Below are 19,378 nucleotides of genomic sequence, written 5' to 3'. Positions count from 1 at the left end.
ATCTCTACACTGTTGAATGTTGCTATCATCATTATATGGTTTCTCTATTTGGACTGATAAATTTATGCATCTCTGTTTAACAAGGTACATGTAGCAGCAATATGGAAAAGAGTACCAGGGTACTACAAGCTGGTGAGTATCATGCAAGCCTTGGAATATCATCCTGCAAGAGATGTTTAAGCACATACTATCTGAGATGAGTCGAGACACCCAGCATATCTTCACCAAGGGTAGATAGTGCCTGACCAATCTTGTAGCTTTCAACAGTGTAGTGATGGCATTGGTGGACTAAGGAAGGTTAACTGATGTAATCTGCCTGGACTTCTGCAAGGCCTTTGACATGGTTCCTCACCACTTCCTTAACCAAACCGGAGAAATATGAATTAGAAGGCTGGACTATTAGATGTATAAAGGATAGACAGGATGGTCACAGATGGTTGTGATCAATGGCTGTTTATCTAGGTGGAAGCTGATGACTAGTGGCATCCCCCAGGGCTCTATCTTGGGAACAGTGCTCTTTAATATCTTTATCATAGATACAGTGGGATCAAGCTTACATACACAAGTTGGAAAACAACAAGCTGAGTCGTGCAGCTGACACAATAGAAAGAATGTATGCCACCCAAAGTGACGAGAACAAGATTTAAAAGTGAGCCCACATGAACCTTATGAGGTTTAACAAGGCTGAGTGCAAGGTATTACACGCAGGTTAGGGCAATTGCAGATGTGTACAGACTGGGAGAACTCATTGAGGGCAGTCCTGTAGAAAAGGACATAGGGGTTCTGGTGGATGAAAAGCTGGACATACACCAGCAGTGTGCACTTGCAGCCTAAAAGCCTAATTGTATACTGGTCTGTATCAAGAAAAGGCGGCGCAGCAGGGTGACAGAAATGACTTCCTCCACCACCTTGTAAGGTCCTATCTGGAGTACTGCATCCAGGCCAGGCAAGCAGGGTGGGTGAGTACCCTGCAAGTGTTAGAGGGATAAATTCATTAGATGATCACTACCCACAAAGCACAGGGGCACCACACTCTAAGTGCAAGATTATCACCCTCCAAGGACAGAGGCTTAGTCATGGTATCCATCTGAAGGAGTTAGGGTATTTGCCCTGTCAGCAAGGATGTTGAAAGCATGACAAAAACGGAAGGCAACAATGTAGCTGTCCAAGCTTCTGGCTAGGAGGCTACAAAATTGAATATATAGATTAAGAAGTATCATGGGGGACAAAAAGGAGGGGGGGAAACTACAATTCACCCATGCACAGACAGGTTATTCCAAAAGAAAATCAAAACAAAAAACAAGACAGCATTATCCCATCAGGTTGGGGAAAACACTTGTCAGGCTGGAACACAAAGGAAAGGAGTGGAAAGAAGAAGCAAGTCCATGCCTGAAGCTGCAAACAAAAATCCTCCTTCCCTGCTCCAGCCCCCCTTCCTTTCACCCCAGAGCAGGTGAAAGGAAGGCCCATCTGTGGGTGATAACACCTGACTCAGACTAGACAAACTAACAAAACCAACCAGTAAAAGACTTCCCCCAACATTAAGATTATATGACTGAAGAAGATGAGATGGGTATTGGTTGTAAGCAATTCCTCCCTGCAGGGAACTGAACGTCCAATATGTTGAGCAGATCCTCTTCTTAGCAAAGTCTGCTGTCTTCCTGGGGCTCAAGAGAGAGATATCACCAAGGAACTAATCGCCTGGTATGGTCAAGAGACCACACAACCCCTTACTACTTTTCCATATAGGGAGGGATGGTGCAGCTACATGTGAGTAAAGAGCTATCAAAAAGGTTTCAGGGTCTTGGGACAAGGCTGAAGGAACTGAATGCACAAATCTTTTCCTCTATGCCTTGAAAAGGGTTGCTAAATACATTGTAAGAGCAGACTCTGTAATAAAGAGATACCTACTTGACATAACTCATTGGTATGTCAAGTTACTTTGACAAATTTTCTCCACTTCAGCATCCTGCATTGGGTAAGGACATGGAAATAAATCAAAATAATCTTATCATTAAATACCTAGCTCTGTGGTTGGTGCTGTCACCAGAACTTTTTTTTTTTTTTTTTTTTAAACCAAATGACGTACATGACAGCAGATTTGAGGATACCCAATGGGATTCACCTTTCTCAAAGCCTTTCTTGTGGAAAAGCCAGCTGGGCTCACTGGGAGGGTTTTAAACTAGATCTGAAGGGGAGAGGTGAGTGGGATAGTGAGTCTTCCCATGTTAAGGTATAGCTATGCCATCCCACACAAGAGAGACAGGGTGCTAGCAGGGGCCTTGAAGGACCTGCTGCCTTGAGAAGTGCTGGCAACGCTGCAGCACATACAAAAATCTACAATGGGGCAGCAACTGCTGGGGCAACAGGAGAAGGCCAAATCAAGGGAAATACTTAAAAGGAATTAAGGATTTATCTTTTAAGGAAGTGACAAGACTAGCTGCCCAGCTGAAGAGCCTCTACACCAATGCACGCAGCTTGGGAAATATTCAGGAGGAGCTGGAAGCTACTGCAGTGTAAAAAAACAATATAGTTGTTGTCATCAAAACCTGCTGGGATGATTCCCATGACTGGAGTGTGGCTATCAACGGCTACAAGCTGTTCAGAAAGGACAGGTGAGGAAGGAGGGAGTGGGATGTTCCTGTATACATCAAAAAGGGAATAGAATGTGAAGACCTGTCCCTAAAGAATAGTCATGAGCAAGTTGAAAGCCTATGGGTGACAGTTAGAGACCAAGGCAGCAAAGAGAGCCTTGTGATCAGTGTCTACTACAGGCCATCCAATCAAGCAGAGCCTGTCATTGACACCTTCTACCTCCAGCTACAGGAGACATTTGCAATCGCAAGTGCCTGACCTACTGTAGGACTTCAACCACCCAGACATCTGCTGGAAAAGTGGCATGTCATGCCGTAGGCAATCCAAGAGGCTCCTGGAATGCATTAAGGATAACTTCCTAAGTCAAGTAATTGTGATGGCCCCACAGTACCAGACCTGTTATTCACCAATGCAAATAAAATAATTGGTGGCATCAGGATTGGAAGCTTCCTGGGCTGCAGTGACCATGCTATGGTTCAGTTCACACTCTAGATGGATGTGAGGCAGGCAAAGAGTAAAATAAGGTCTCTACATTCTAGGAAACCTAAGTTCCAGCTCTTCAGGGAGTTAGTCAACAGAACACCCTGGGAAATTGCCCTCATGGGCATGGGTGCAGAGCAGATCGGGCAGATTAAGGAAGCTTTCTTCAGCATGCAGGAGCTCTCCATCCCCAGGTGTAGCAAGTCAGGAAAGGAAGGCAAGAGAATGGCATGGCTGACTGAACCAAGACTTACTGGTCAAACTGAAGAGCAAGAAGAAAAGGTATAGGCAGTGGAAACAGAGACTGGTACCATGGGAAGAGTATAAGAAAGCTGCTAGGCTTTCTTACACATAGCAGTGGGGTCAGGAAAATGACAGCCCAGCTTGAACTAAACTAGCCAAAGGATGCTAAGAAGAACAAGAAAGGCCTCTACAGGTACCTCAACCAGAAAAGGAAAGCCCCTGGTGAGTGACACAGGCAGGCTGATGACAGACAAGAAGGCTGAAGTACTTGACTTTTTGGCCTATCTTCTCCAATTACTGCTCATCACACAGCTCTGAAATGTTTGGTTTGGTAGGAGAGGATCAGGGAAGCAATGTCCCTCCCACCATAAGCAAACTGTGGAAGTTGGAACCTGAACATCCACAAGCCTATGGATACCAATTAGATGCAATCCAGAGATCTGAGAGAATTAGCTGATGTAGTTGCCAAGCCATTCTCAGTGATCTTTTGAAAAGTCATGGAATTCAGGTGAAGTCCCTGGTGATTGGTAAAAAAGGCAACATTACACCCATTTTTAAGAAGAGTAAAGAGGATGACCCTGAGAACTACTGACCTGTCAGTCTCACCTCTGTGCTGTGAAAGATCATGAAGCAGATCCTCTTGGAATTTATGCTAAAGCACATGAAAGACATGGAGGTGATACGGGAGAACTAGCATGGCTTCACCAAGGGCAAATCCTGCTTGACAAACCTAGTGGCCTTCTATGATGGTGTCACTGCTTCAATGGACAAGGGAAGAGACATTGATGTCATCTGTGTGGACTTCAGTAAGGCCTTTGACATGGTACCCCACAACATCCTTCTCTCCAAATTGGAAAGATATGGATTTGATGGGTGGACTGCTTGATGGATGAAGAACTGTCTGCAGGATCAAGTCCAGAGAGGGGTGGCCAAGGGTTCAATGTCTGGATGGAGATCAGTGATGAGCAGTGTCCCTCAGAAGCAATAGCTGGGACTGATACTCTTCAACATCTTCATCAGTAACATTGACAGTGGAGTGAGCGAACCCTCAGCAAGTTTGCTGACGGCACCAAGATGTGGGGTGCAATTGACACACCTGAGGGATGGAGTACCATCCAGGTTTGAGTAGTGGGCTCAGTGGAACCTCATGATGTTCAACAAATCCATATGCAAGATCTTGCATCTGGTTTGAGGCAACACTCACTACCAACAGAAGTTGGGGGACTGAAAGGGTTGAACAAAGCCCTGCCAAAAAGGACCAGGACACCAGGGGGTACTGGTGGATGGGAAGCTGGACATCAGCCAGCAGTGTGCCCTCGCAGCCCAGCAAGCCAACTGTATCCTGGGCTGCATAAGAAGCATGGCTAGCAGACTGAGGGAGGTGATCCTGCCCATCTACTTTGCACTGGTAAGACCTCACCTGGAGTACAGCATCCAGATGTGGAGTCTTCAGTACAGGAGAGATATATACTTGTTGGAGCACATCCAGAGGAGGCTAAGAAAAATGATCCAAGACATGGAACACCTCTCCTGTGAGGACAGACTGGCAGAGCCTGGACTGTTCAGCCTGAAGGAGAGAAGGCTCTAAGGTACCTAAGAGCAGCCTTTCAGCATCAAAAGTGAAGCTACAGGAAAGGAGACAGACTCACGAGCAGGGTCTGTGGTAAGAGAACAAGGGAAAATGATTTCAAACTTAAAGAGGGGAGATTTATGTTGTCTGCTACTGTGAGGGTGGTGAGGCACTGGAACAAATTGTTCAGAGATGTGGTGGGTACTCCATCCCTGGAGACTTTCAAGGTGAGTCTGGATCAGGCTCTGGGCAATCTGATCCAGCTATGGATGTCCCTGTTCATTGTAGTGGAGCTAGACTAGATGAACTTCGAAAGTCCCTTCCTGACTCCAAGGATTTTCTATGATTCTGTATAGCTCCATAAATTGATAACACTAAATGTGCTCAAATACATTCCGAAAAAAAAAAAAAAATAGAAGTTATACTATTTTCCTTAACTGATTCCACACAAAATTTAGCAAAGTGAGGTTCTTTACAATAGCACAGTATATCTATCAAGTCCTTTTCCTTAGGATTTTGAAATATTTCTTGTTAGTAACAGTCTGAATTTCAGAAGGTTTCTCATTAGTTCTTTATTTTTTGATAGAATGTCAGTGACTTACATTAGTTCAAAAGATATAAAAACAATCATTTTCCTGCATCTACATACTTTCAGTTATTGGTACTCAGTATATAGGTTAGCAGCATGCACCAAGTCTTAAGCCATATTGATTTCAGTGAGAATTACAACTCATACACTCAGTACAGCCGCAAGACATTATACTGGCAGTTGCAAGTGAATAGGGCAATCCTTGTAAAGTCAAGGTGTGGTAGACAAGGATTCAGAGCCATAATAGCCAGATAAACCATGGCCTGATGAAATTAATGAAATAACCTGTGTGTTTCATAAGGAAGAAAAAAAAAAAGATTTTTCCACATGGAAAAGATGTTTGAATTTGAAAAGAAAGAGAATCAAGAGCCAGTAAAAATGATGCTGGTCACTTTGCAGGTTTTGCTACGGAGTTTGTGAGATACCAGACAAAAATCCTGCCAGACACAATATAACATGGCATCCTTAAATACAGAACAGCAATAAATTCACATCATTTCCAAACAACCTCAGAGCCTTGTAAAAGGGCACTAGTCAAAACATTTCCATTAATGTATCAAAGCTCCTCTGCCTAGGGCTGCACAGTATGTGATATTCTAGAAGCAGCCCAGCAACAAACAGCAATACACATACTGTTCTAATTACATTTCATATTCCTAAAGTGTTCCCATAACTGTACATTGAAAATTTATTTTAAATATAATTTAAATTGGTTTCATATATATAAGTACTTAAAAAGAAGAGAAGAAGGAACTCATCTAGCAAATGCTTCTGTGATGTAAGCTTCCACTCAAGATCTTACTGAGTACCCAAAAGGACAGAAGCAACAAGTATCAAACTGAAAAAAACTCCTTTCTAACATATTTCAAAAATACTGTTTAAAGTAAAAAAGAAGATGGATTTCAAGGAAAAAAAAAACAGTGACAGTTTTTGCAAAGCAAATAATTCTTGTATAGTCTAGTAGAATGGGTATATACTAGAATTCATTCTTTCTTCGCTTTTAGTTACTATATATAATTTTTTTGTATTCCCACAGGGCACATGAGAGATATTGTTTAAGACTGACTCAAAGCTTGCTGTGAAGGACTATGTGGGACTCCTTATCTCAAAGACTGCATGAGCCATTTGGCACTTTGTCTCAAGGCTTACATGAAAGCCCACAGTCATTTCCTGTCTTGCCAGTCCCACCTATTCCTATACACAATTGCCAGGGGCAACGAAGATAAGACCAGAAAGAAAAACCGGTTCTGACAGGGTCCAAGGTATGGCCGAGCAGCCTTCTGGGAGTGGGTCTCAAAGGAGAACGTCCACCTGAGAGGGAATACATATGTTGAACATACCAACATGTGCTAGGAATCCAAAACAGCTAACGATGCAGAAGAAAGGACAGTAGGACTCTTCGAACAAAGGGCTTGAGAGAGACAGAGAGAATCCTCCCCACTGATGTGAGGATATCACATCTATGGAATGCCACCGGAATCCACAGAAATGACTACCTCTTGCCTTCTATAAAGAACCCTTGCTTTTATTTCTTATATTTTTACTATTTACTGTGTTATTTTTTATCAGATCTGTTTCAGTATTAAGAATTGTTGAAATTTGCATTTCTTTTTTCATTTTTTCTCCTTTGGTTTCTCCTTTAAATTTACTTTTGTCTGGAAACAACTATACTTGGGTATGGAACTGATGGAACACAGGAACTATGTAGCCTTTGATTTATTCCTTTCACAGATAAAAATTGAAATATACAAATCTAAAGGGAATGATAAAGTACTGTGCAATAAGATTTCTAAGTGTATTACATATTTTCAGGATTACTACGGTCACTACAGCCAGGAATAATATGAATTTATGAGTTTAAATGTCCTATGCTGGCTACGCTTGTCTCATGGAGTCTGCTTTGGCCCTCACACTCACAGGATTTGCCTTACAGATTAATTCTGTACAAGAAACTGAAAAAAAAAAAAAAAAAAAAAAACACAATGGGAAATTCTTCACCACCCCAGTTTCGCAATGGGGAAGTCTGTCTCCTCATAATGCACTACAATAGTCCTTTCTTCATGCTCAGGCATCTTCCCTGTCTTCGCAACTTACTAACAGTTAATAAGTACAGTACATTCAAGATTAAACAGAGGTGAGAATATCACTTCATAAAATAAAATTATGTTTAGGAACATTAGAGTCAATACTCTAGTGATGTGGGTTATTTTTTTTGTGTGCGTTTGTTTTGTTTTTGGATAATCTGGGACAACTTGTAATTTTTACCCTATTTTAAAGATGCAGGACGTTCACAGCAGCTATACTGCATCAACCAGCTTGCCAAGCAAATACAAACATGAAGTGCAGATTTCTGAACAACTCATCACATGCTGCTGTAGGTTATAATGATGTTCTGTAACACACCAGTAATATTCCCTGAATTCACTCTACATTTCTAATTGCTAATAAATAAATGAAATATTTTCTTACAGAAAAGCTGTCAGTATTTCTGTATTAAGATACAATATAAGAATAAATTTTTCTATATAGCCCTCAGAAATACTGGCCATTTTGAAAACAGTCACAGCTGGGAGGAAAAAAAAAAATCACCAAATCACATATTGCTTAAAGATTTTCCCTTCCAAGTATTAAGAACAGATTATTCCTCAACCTGACTGTCCTGCTTTATTTATCTCTCAGACATCCAGCTTCTTAGTCTTCTTTCTCATTCCCTCGAGATTAGTTCATGATTTAAATAATCATTCCTTAAGATTTTTCTACCTTTAAGGTAATACAAACACTAAAGGCTACAAGTATTTTCATATACACATAAGAGCCCTTGAAAGTATAACTTTTTATATTCATAAAGTTTTAGCATAAGCTTTATTTCCTCCCCAGATGAACGAGATCCATACAACTCATTCCTAAAGAATCTAAAGCAGTACCCGATATTTTCCAATTTACTCCTGCTTCTACCCATCCCCAGCTTTTCTTTTTCAGAATCCCGTGTGCCACATAGAGAATGCTTTCTCAATAAGTTTCAATGCTCTAATAAAAAAAGTCTGCCCATATATACTCCACATATTAAGAAAGTTTCTGTTACACAAACAAACCACTGACTTTGTGATGCATCTGATCGATTTTTAATAGATCATAATAAAAAACAGATCTGACAAAACAAATCTAAAACATAACAAAATTAAAGCTTGTCTGATTTGACAGTACTCCTCCAATGAGGCATAGTAGTTAATCAATTCAATTTGGTTTCAGAAAGAATGATAGTATTTTGTTTTTCTCAAAGTATACTTTTTCAAAAGACCATCCATCTAAATGAACTACTATGAAAACAGACATGTCAAATAATAGCTGTCATTTTTTGTCAGCAGAATAGAAGGCGGCTGTTTTCAGAAAGAAGGAAATTAGCAGCTTATGTGTAGAAACATAAAAAACAGGACCAAATTACCAAATTATATGCTTCTCTCTAAAATTACAGCATACAGATTCCTGTAGCTTCAATATGGAAAAGACCACATACATTAAAAAAAACTTCTTATCTATCATACACACACACACAAAATCTACTTTTCAAAATAATATATTAAAGCAGAATTTCCAGAACTATTTCTGTGTCTCACTTTTATCCAATGTAAACTGAAACAGGAGGGCAAATAAATAAATAAATAAATAAGAGACACCCATTGCAGAATGCAATTTACCAGAAAATGTTGCTGTGTATCTTTAATAATTGCTATCATCCCAAATAAGACACTGCTGAGTCCAAGATAGGATGCTTGGCAACAGCTACAACTTGAATTACCACATTTTGAGCTAAGCGTTGTTCTGTCCTCACAAATACAATACTAACGAATTGTAAAAGTGTATAAACCCTAGAAATGCAATCAATCAATATTATTACAGCATACAATTCAATTGCACACCATTGACTTACCCAGATATTTCCATCCTGATGGTAAGGCTTCCAGTTTCTCCCTGTATCACTACAGAGCATCCGATACTGAGTAACCCAGTCAGAACTGCTATACCTGCCTTGAGTTGCGATAGCACTGATCTGCTTCCTATTACCAAAATCCACCTGTAGCCACTGATAATGATTACTCTCTGAAGGAGACCAGCCTCCTGCACCTGTTGGATTGAAACAGAAAAGAGATGTAAACCTCAGACACTTACTTTGAAGGGAACACATTGTGAAGATGTTGATTGCTGGAAGGCAGACTAGCTGTGAGAAGTATAATACAAAAAATATATATATATACGAAATAAACATTATTGCTTTTTTTTTTTAATGAATCTTTAGTATAAATTCAAATGCATTTACTCTGTTGACTTAATCATTTTATGGCGTAGTTATAATGATGCAATGGAGAGCTTGATAGTGACTCAATGTCTTTATGATGCCTTAATTACACTTTATTCATTTTTGCCACATTATATTTGTTCAAAGGCAGACTGATTTGCCATGAAATTCTTTGTTAGAGTCCTAATTCCCTAATACAGGGATCCAACATGCTGCAAAACTTAGACAATTGCCATCGTGACGCAGGTTGACATAATCTAAGACGACTGATGATGGGTTTCTGGTTGAAGTTCATGTTCTCTCATGGCCCAGTGCTCTATGGTGTTAATGGAGGCATGCAGTTGTTTGGTGTAGGTCCATCTTATGTTCCATCAGTCCCACATGGGCCATCACTGGGTGTAGTGCTTGATCTCACAGTGACACTGGAATGCTTCAATGGCATATTGCTCCTTCTGGTGATCCTAGAGACTCAAAGACACACAGAGACAAGTACAGATGTTTCAGGGTTACCAGGAGGGGAAGGTCTGCCCTCCATGGCAAGATACAGGCTGTATTCCCAGCCTGGATCAACACTGCAGTTTGCACTGGGGCATGCCCTGGCCACCTATACCACATCCTTTTGCCATATATCTGTGGCTGCATAACTATATCAGGCAACAAAGGGGGAGCCCTGATCTGCCATAGGGACATGATAAGGGTTCCCTTAGCAATGAAGACCAGAGTATTGACCACAAGGTCAGTAGGCCATGTACCTATAACTGGAGGGACTACTGAGCCTCCCACCTCCAATAATCTCCCCCAGAGTGCAAGTAGGCCACACCACTTTGGTTCTACTTGCACCTTCCAAGGCCATTTTACTCTATAGGTATCTGGTTCTAGATTCTCAGGGGCAGGGAGCAGAAGGTTATTTTCATTGCCAGTGTGGGGTCTGACCTGATTACCAGTGCCCGTAATTTGGATCCTAAGCAGGGAGGCCCATGTTGTCTGTAGCATTTTCAGGGCACTGGGTCTGCTGTCTTGAGGCCTTTTATTCACATCCTGCAGGGTTTCATAGAGTCTCTTTGTCCACCCTTGCAGCGACTGGGAGTCTGTCTTAAGGGCAGCCTTAAGAATACCATTATAGAGTTCAATAAGGCCTGCCCCCATCAGACAATATGGCAGGTGGAATCACCATTCAATGTTGCTTTCTTCTGCCCAGTGTTGTATTATTGCTCTGGTAAAATGAGTCCCTTGGTCACTTTTGATGACTTGAGGTGTTCCATAGTCATCTATCAGCTAGGTAAGTGCCTTGATGGTATATGCCTGGTTTCCTCTCCAAACTGGATAGGCCTGCATTAACCCACTTGCGATGTTGATGCAGGTCAGGGCATAACTCACCCCCGCAGACCAAGGAAGGGGCCCAGTGTAATCAACCTGCCGTCGCTGAAGAGGATTGTGTCCTCTAGCAAGATGGGCTGTTGTTTAAGGCAACAATCTCAGTCTCATCTTAGAGCAAGTGTCACAGTCTCAGAATGCCTGGGCAATGCCAGATAATTGTATGGGCAGCCCCAGTGCTTTAGCAGCTGCCCACATTGCCTTTTGTTCTGCATGCTGCAACTTCTGATGTAACCAGCAGTCAGTGTTCTCAGATGGTGAATTCTCAATCCATCAAACTCAGGCCAGTATGTTGGCTTCATCATTTCCCAGTGACTGTAGAGGCTGGTAACCAGAAACATTGTAGACATGTACAGCCCTGGATTTAACTATATTCCATATGTCCAACCACATACCTCTGCCACAGATTGGCTGGGTGAGAATAGTCCATTCCTGGGTGGCCCACTAGGCAATCGAAAGAGTGAGACCCCAGTACACAGCCCAACTATCTTTGCAAATATTCAGGATACCATCATCAGGTTCCTTGGTTACAACTATCCATATGACTCACAGTTCTGCCCATTGGCTACATTGACCATCCCCCTCTTCAAACCAGATTGTTTTAGTCGAGGGATAGTACGCTACTGCTCTCCACTTGCTCAGGACACCCTTGCTAGACCAATCCACGTACCAGACATCTTCAGGAATGGGACAATTCCCCTTCTGAACACAACTCTTCTCTGGTGGAGCGACCAATGTTTCTTTTGGTGCATCACTGTGATACATCACTGGGCTTAGGATCTTCAGAAGTTCTTCCTTCAGAAGAGCCTCCTCCAGAGGCTACACCTCTGGCTGAGATAGGCAATCCAACGTGCCGCTATTTGAGCTCGGACCAGCCCTGTCTTAGGAAGATGAGGCAGATCTTTCACTCACCCCTGAATCAACAGGGTGGTCTTAACTATGACCTCAACTGTTTGGGTTATCAGCTCTACTGCCTGTAATGCAGAGTAGGCAGCCAATAACTGTTTTTCAATCATACTGTATCTTTCTTCTGCTCCACGCCAGACCTGAGACCAGAATCCAATGATGTGGTTGCCGAGCCACTCTCCATCATATTTGAAAAATCATGGCTGTCTGGTGAAGTCCCCAGTGACTTGAAGAAGGGAAACATTACTCCCATTTTTAAGAAAGGGAAAAAGGAAGACCCAGGGAACTACAGGCCAGTGAGCCTCACCTCTGTGCCTGGTAAGATCATGGAGCAGATCCTCCTAGAAGCTATGTTAAGGCACATATGAGATAAAGAGGTGATCGGAGACAGTCAGCATGGCTTCACCAAGGGCGGATCATGCCTAACCAACCTGCTGGCCTTCTTTGATGGAGTGACGGCTTCAGTGGATGGGAGAAGGGCGGTGGATGTCATCTACCTGGACTTCTGCAAAGCCTTTGACATGGTCCCTCACCACATCCTTCCCTCTAAATTGGAGAGGTATGGATTTCAAGGATGGACTGTTTGATGGATTAGGAATTATTTGGCTGGGTGCAGCCAAAGGGTTGTGATTAATGGTTTGGTGTCAGGGTGGAGGCCGGTCACAAGTGGTGTCCCTCAGGGGTTGGTCTTGGGACCGGTGCTCTTCAACAACGGCATAGACTATGGCACTGAGTGCACCCTCAGCAAGTTTGCAGATGACACCAAGCTGAGTAGTACAGTTGATACGTTGGAAAGAAGGGAAGCCATCCAGAGGGCCCTGGACAGGCTGGAGAAGTGGGCCCATGAAAACTTAATGAGGTTCAATAAGGCCAAGTGCAGGGTGCTGCACTTGGGTCAGGGCAATCCCCGGTATTTATGCAAACTGGGGGATGATCTCCTTGAGAGCAGCCCTGCAGAGAAGGACCTGGGGGTCCTGGTAGATGAGAAGCTGGACATGAGGCAGCAGTGTGTGCTTGCAGCCTGGAAGGCCAACTGCATTCTGGGCTGCATTAAAGAAGAGGTAGCCAGCAGGGAGAGGGAGGTGATTGCGCCCCTCTACTCAGCTCTTGTGAGGCCCCATCTGGAGTACTGCATCTAGGCCTGGGGCCCCCAGCACAAGAAAGACGTGGAGCTCTTGGAGCGGGTCCAGAGGAGGACCACTAAGATGATCAGAGGACTGGAGCACCTCTCTAGGAGGAAAGATTGAGGGAACTGGGCTTGTTTAGTTTGGAGAAAAGAAGGCTCCAGGGAGACCTCATTGCAGCCTTCCAATACTTGAAGGGATAATATAAACAGGAGGCGGTACAACTGCTTACACGGGTGTATAGTGATAGGACAAGGGAGAATGGTTTTAAACTGAGACAGGGGAGGTTTAGGTTAGATAGTAGGAAGAAGTTTTTCACATCAGAGGGTGACAGCCTGGTCTAGTGGTTGGCAAACCTGCACATAGCAGGGGGGTTGAAACTCAATGATCATTGCTGTCCTTTCCAACCCAGGCCATCCTATGATTCTATGACCTTAAAATGATTTAGTGACTTGTTCTGATTTTGTGGTTTTATTTATTTTTGGTTTGGTAGTGTATTTTTTTTTTCCTCTACTGAAACTATAAAAAATAAATACACAGAAAAGAAGCCACCAAAGTGGCAAAGCGCAATCTGAATCAAAAGTGCCCTTGTTTGACAGTGTTCCCTTTGTGTGCATGTGTCTGCACATCTGTATTATATACAAAGTACAGGCATCTGCTCTCAGATTTCCCCAGCTCAATCATCATGAGTGATGGACTGTGTATGCTTATGTATCTTCTGCTTGGCTAACTACTTGATGTTAGTGATCAAATACAGCATCTCAGTCTCACAGACGACAGAATAAACTGCCAAATGCATTTCTGGAAATTGCAGAAGGTCAGGAAAAAAAAAAAAAAAAGAGGATAGATACAGGATTAGCTATGTTTATTTTCCTGAAAAATCAGAAATAATCATGCACCAAGCAAGACGATGACTTCTATAATCTTATGTTTACACTTACTTGCATTTTTTAAAAATCATTTAGTTTAAAAATACCCTCTTAAAATCTATTCTTACAGGTTTTCCTTTTATTCTCAGATAATTTATTTTTTTTTTCCTCCGGGTCAGCGCCTATGGACTCCTAAAAACTACCAAAGTCTTTCAGAGAATTAAAAAAAAAAGTCTTTAGGTTACTGCCTACCAATGCACTTCAGAATTTTAAAAGAAAAGTACTGTTCAATTTTTTGCTTGAACTGTTCAGAGTTGCAGTAAAAGGAGTTGCATGCCAGACCTGAGACCAGAATCCAATGGGGGTCCGAACAGAACTCTCGTGTTGCCACAGGCCCCAGCCAAAGCCATCCTGAGTGGCATGAATGTCTGCTTCATCTGGGAGTGTAGGATCAAATATGCCCAATGCCTGGGCTTGTTTAACTGCCAGTTTTGCCTGTTGGAAAGCCTCATGTTCTGTTCTCCACCAGGCCCTTAGTCACCTCTTTCTCATGAGTTTGTACAGTGGCCTCAGCAGCTGTGCTAAATGAGGTATAAAGGAACACAAATATCCCAACATACCTAAGAATTCCTGCAGCTGCTTTGGTCTTGTAGGGACTGGGAATGCCTGAACCTTAACTATGACAGCACTGGGTAGTACTTTGGTCTTCCCTGACCAAACTACCCCCAGGAATTTCACAGACAGGCCCAGACCTTGCACCTTCTGAGGATTTATAGCCCACTCTCTTTCTTGCAAATAGGTAGTCAAGTGAATCTGCTACCTGTCTTACTGCCTCCAGTGAGTCCGATGTCAACAGGAGATCATCAGTATAATGATACAAGCTAACATTATTAGGTTTTCCCCAATTTTCCAGGTCAGGTGTCACTAGGTTATGGCAATATGTTTGTGAATGCACATACCCCTGCGCAGGACCTGAAAGGGCCACTGCTTGCCTTCCCACATAAACACAAACTGATCTTGCAATTCTTCAGCAATTGGAATACTGAAAAATGCGTTTGCCAAGTCTAGGACACAATGGTAGGTTTTTATTTCCCTGCTCAATGTATCCATTAGAGAGGCCATAATGGGTACTGCCAGATAAACAGGCAGAGTGTCCTTATTTAATTCTTTGTAATCTACTGTCATTCTCCATGTGCCATCTGACTTTCGCCCTTGCTGCATGGGGGAACCATTATGGGCTATGTGCAGATCTTATAATCCCGACTTTTTCTAATTCCTGCACTGTTCGTGATATCTCATCTTGCCCCCATGGGAGTCTATATTGTCTCACATTAGTGACCCCGTGCCGTTCTCGCAGGCAAATAGACTCATGCTTCACATGGCCTCTCAATATCACCTGCTCCACCCGGACACTAACACACCTCTGTCAAAGTCCGAACTCTCTCACGGTTGTCTGGAAAGCCAGACCCCATAAAATGTCTATGCCTAAGATGTACTCTGGGACTGGCGCAATAGATATTTTACGCTCCCTGGGCGGGAGACACCCAACCCCCAATTTCAACCACGTCTGGGTAACTGGAATGGTCTGTACCCCAAAGCCACAGATCATCACTTTATCCCCATTAAATTTAGTCAGATCTCCATAAATAATTGATGTTTCCACATGTGTCAAAGAACACCATAACCTTTTGTATGTTCTTTTAGGACCAAAAAATTTTCAGCTCAACATTGGGCCTCCGATCCGTCTGGAGGCTCTAGTTACAGGGGGACTGGCATCCCCTGTCACGCAAGTTAACTGTGCGATTGCCACTTTTTCCTCAGGTGGCTCGGGCATAGTGGCCCAGCTTACTTGAGGAGGCTTTTTCCTTTTACTGGGAACTAGGAAACCTTCCCAGTTCCACGTTGTTGTTGGTAGTTTGTCAATAGTTCTCACCCCAGGGTTTGTGGGGTGATTTTGAAATTTTTGTTTGTCCTTCAACTGCCTTCATAGCTGGAGGAGGACATGATCAGGCTGGTGATCAATTTTCACCAATTGAATCCCAGCCCAGATTACCCGTAAGGGTCCCAACTGAGCAGCCTGTGGGGTAGGTCTCCTGGTTTTAGTTACAGGGAGGACCTCCATTCCTTCTGATGTTTGGATATTGCGCCTGGTCCAAAGTCACTCTGTCTCCCCTAGATCAGGCACCAATTGGACAGCCTGTTGGATAACGGCCTCCAAGGTGACTAAGGGGTTCAGTATGGACACACGCACAGTCACCACTGTCCCATGATGGTGGGGAAGAGCTTGTTGTAATATGAAGTCCCTCATCCCCGCTGAAAACTAAGTCTGGACTCTCAAAGGCATCATCATATATTGCCTCCTTCATTCCTAATTCTCTAATTTTGAAGTTCCTCCATGGAGGTCCATAGACCCATATTTATCGGAATATCACTTTTGTTGGGCCATGTGAGTCTACACGCCACCATTAGCCATTGAATTAGAGAATGGCTTTAATCATTATACATCACAGCGGCATATAGTCTTTGTCTGAGAGCCAGATGTGTGGTAATGGATGCCAGTTTAGAGATCTCCGGCCCATTAATTATCACACTTTCAGCCCCCATGTCTCAACAGCCAAGATGATATGCTCTCTCATGGTCTTTGCTTAAGTCGTTCTAACAAATCCGTGAGCTCAGCAGCTGCGTACAGGCATGCCATTACATGTAATGTGGTCTGCGCAGGGTGCCCCTGTTTGGGTGCCAGCCTTTCCTTTCCTTTTGAGTTATTACTGGCCTTATGGAATTACTGGAATGATCTGTGAATCAGTTAAAATTTTCCTCTTCCAGTTTGATTCGTCAAGTTGTGTAATGTTAGGGAGCTGATTAATTTGTTCATTTGGTTTGTGATGTGTGTGTTACCCATATTGAATCAAACATTGATAAAGGTTCTCTTTGGTGTTTTGTTTGTTTGTTTGTTTTGTTTTGTTTGTTTGTTTTTCTTTCAGATTAATTTACAAGAAACCTGGAATAGATACAATTCCCCCACGAATCCAAGTACTTGAAATATTTTGTGTCTTTACTCAAAGCATTCACTCTAAAAATCTCACATCCACAGAAATGTGCATGTGCTTACATCATTAAATATTGTGTTGAATAAAAGTATCTTCCTTACTAGAATGAAAAGAACCTGCCTGATACTGGACACAGGATAGAGGAGCTAATGACAAAATATTTAACGAATTTTATCCTTTTAAAAGGAGTACTGAATTAGAAATTCAAACCTGTTTTTCACAATAAATATGACATTAAAAAAAAATACATTTGTTTTTATAGCCATTATATTATGACAGATCAGATTATCTTTAGGAATGAGTAAAATAACCTAATGTATTGCATTATATATTATTGCATTGTTTGTATTTTTTAATATGGTGGGAAAAAAAGACACTGGATACATCTGTAATGATATGATATTCCATTTTACTTCATGTACTGCCTTTAATGCAAAATATACTAAAAACTATGAAATCAATGTGAGTTATAAATAATTGGAAACACAACAACTACAAAATATTTAAAATATATTAAACATACATATAATATAGTTCACTTCCATTTATCAGGCAAGGAGCACATATTGGTAGTAGAGCTGTAACAAATAAAAATGCAGACAATATCTGCTTCCTATTTTTACACTATTCCAGAATTTGTTGGGATTAATCACACTCACTCAACAAATAATTGACTCAGTGATGTTAACTAAGAGTCACTGAGTACTATCATTTATACTGGATAGCACTCTACTGCACAAAAAAGACAACTAATTTCAACTTGTGCAAGAATGATTGTATGTGACCGTCTGATAGCAGATACCAGAGAACTATATGCTCAGCATACATGGTAAACAGATATTTATGCATTCAAGCATCTTTGATGCACAGAAAAGCCTAAGAATCTTAAACAGAAAAGCCAGCCAGAGAATGTCTGTTGATAAAGAAGTCTGTGAAAGACATTTTTAGAGTTCTATTTTCAAAACTGCTACAAAAAGTTGTTTGATCTGCTCCTACTGCAGACTGATCAAACAATGTCTAATGAGTTTACTGCTGAAAAAGATATTCAGTGATGCAGAAGATGTACAATACTATATTCAAAATTAGAAGAACATGTATAACAAGGTGCAAGCGACCAATGAAGAACTTGACTCAACAATTCAAGTTCTCTAAGAGAGAAGGTGGGAGAGGCAGACAAGGTCCTGCAGAGGAGAGGCAGCAAACTGTTTTACCCACTTCATTTTATGGCAGCTTACTAAGGAAGGAGATGCATGATCACTATAGACCCTCACAAAAAACTGCCAAATCCTTGCAGCCCAGAATGTCAACTGAGTTCTGGGCTGCATTAAAAAAGGGGTGGCCAGCAGGGAGAGGGAGGTGATTGTGCCCCTCTACTCAGCTCTTGTGAGGACCCATCTGGAGTACTGCATCTAGGCCTGGGGCCCCCAGCACAAGAAAGACATGGAGCTCTTGGAGCGGGTCCAGAGGAGGACCACTAAGATGATCAGAGGACTGGAGCACCTCTCTAGGAGGAAAGGATTGAGGGAACTGGGCTTGTTTAGTTTGGAGAAAAGAAGGCTCCAGGGAGACCTCATTGCAGCCTTCCAGTACTTGAAGGGAGCATACTTGAAGGAAGGGGAACAGCTGTATACGAGGGTGTATGGGACAAGGGAGAATGGTCTTAAACTGAGATAGGGGAGGTTTAGGTTAGATATTAGGAAGAAGTTTTTCACACAGAGGGTGGTGATGCACTGGAACAGGTTGCTAAGGGATGTTGTGGATGCATTCATCCATCACTGGAGGCATTCAAGGTGAGGCTGGATGTGTCTCTAGGCAGCCTGGTCTGGCGGCCCTGCACATAGCAATGGGGTTGAAACTAGATGATGATTGTGGTCCTTTTCAACCCAGGCCATTCTATGTTTCTGTGATTCTATGCAATCTTCTGGAACCCTCTGCTGAGCAGATGAAAATGTGTTGCCACCCCAAGCTTGGACTCTGACCAATTGAACTATATGTTTTGGTATTGTTGGTTGACCTACCACACACAGATCAAGATCCCAGCTAAATACATTGCTGAATCTGAGGATGTGGTGAAAAATCTCTTTATTCTCTTATTTCTGTCTCTTTTCACCTGTCTTCTTTATTAGCCATTGCCTAAACATGCCTTGAATTAGTTGAATAGGGTACAATGCCTGTGCCAAAGTACCTTTCATCCACAACACTTACTGTTGTTAGAAAGTTGTCTGATTTTGCCTCAAGGTGATTGATCAGTTGTTGTTGGAAAGCTCAATGAATTCTTTTAGAT

The 19,378-nt window shown here is 42.2% G+C and overlaps 1 protein-coding gene across 3 annotated transcripts in view; it reads right to left on the bottom strand.

Moving 5' to 3' along the window:
* The window catches only part of CNTNAP2 (contactin associated protein 2), a 909,905-nt gene that overhangs the window by 609,184 nt on the left and 281,343 nt on the right, over positions 1-19,378 (bottom strand). For all 3 annotated transcript variants that reach the window (XM_025147595.3, XM_025147597.3, XM_025147596.3), the window contains one exon: positions 9,406-9,599. In XM_025147595.3, coding sequence (XP_025003363.2) covers positions 9,406-9,599 — 194 coding nt within the window. The remainder of the gene's footprint in view (positions 1-9,405; positions 9,600-19,378) is intronic.

Source organism: Gallus gallus, chromosome 2, assembly GCF_016699485.2.
Source record: "Gallus gallus isolate bGalGal1 chromosome 2, bGalGal1.mat.broiler.GRCg7b, whole genome shotgun sequence".
Taxonomy (NCBI): domain Eukaryota; kingdom Metazoa; phylum Chordata; class Aves; order Galliformes; family Phasianidae; genus Gallus; species Gallus gallus.
Note: the sequence above shows the minus strand (reverse complement) of the source record. Positions and strands in the feature narration are given on the sequence as shown.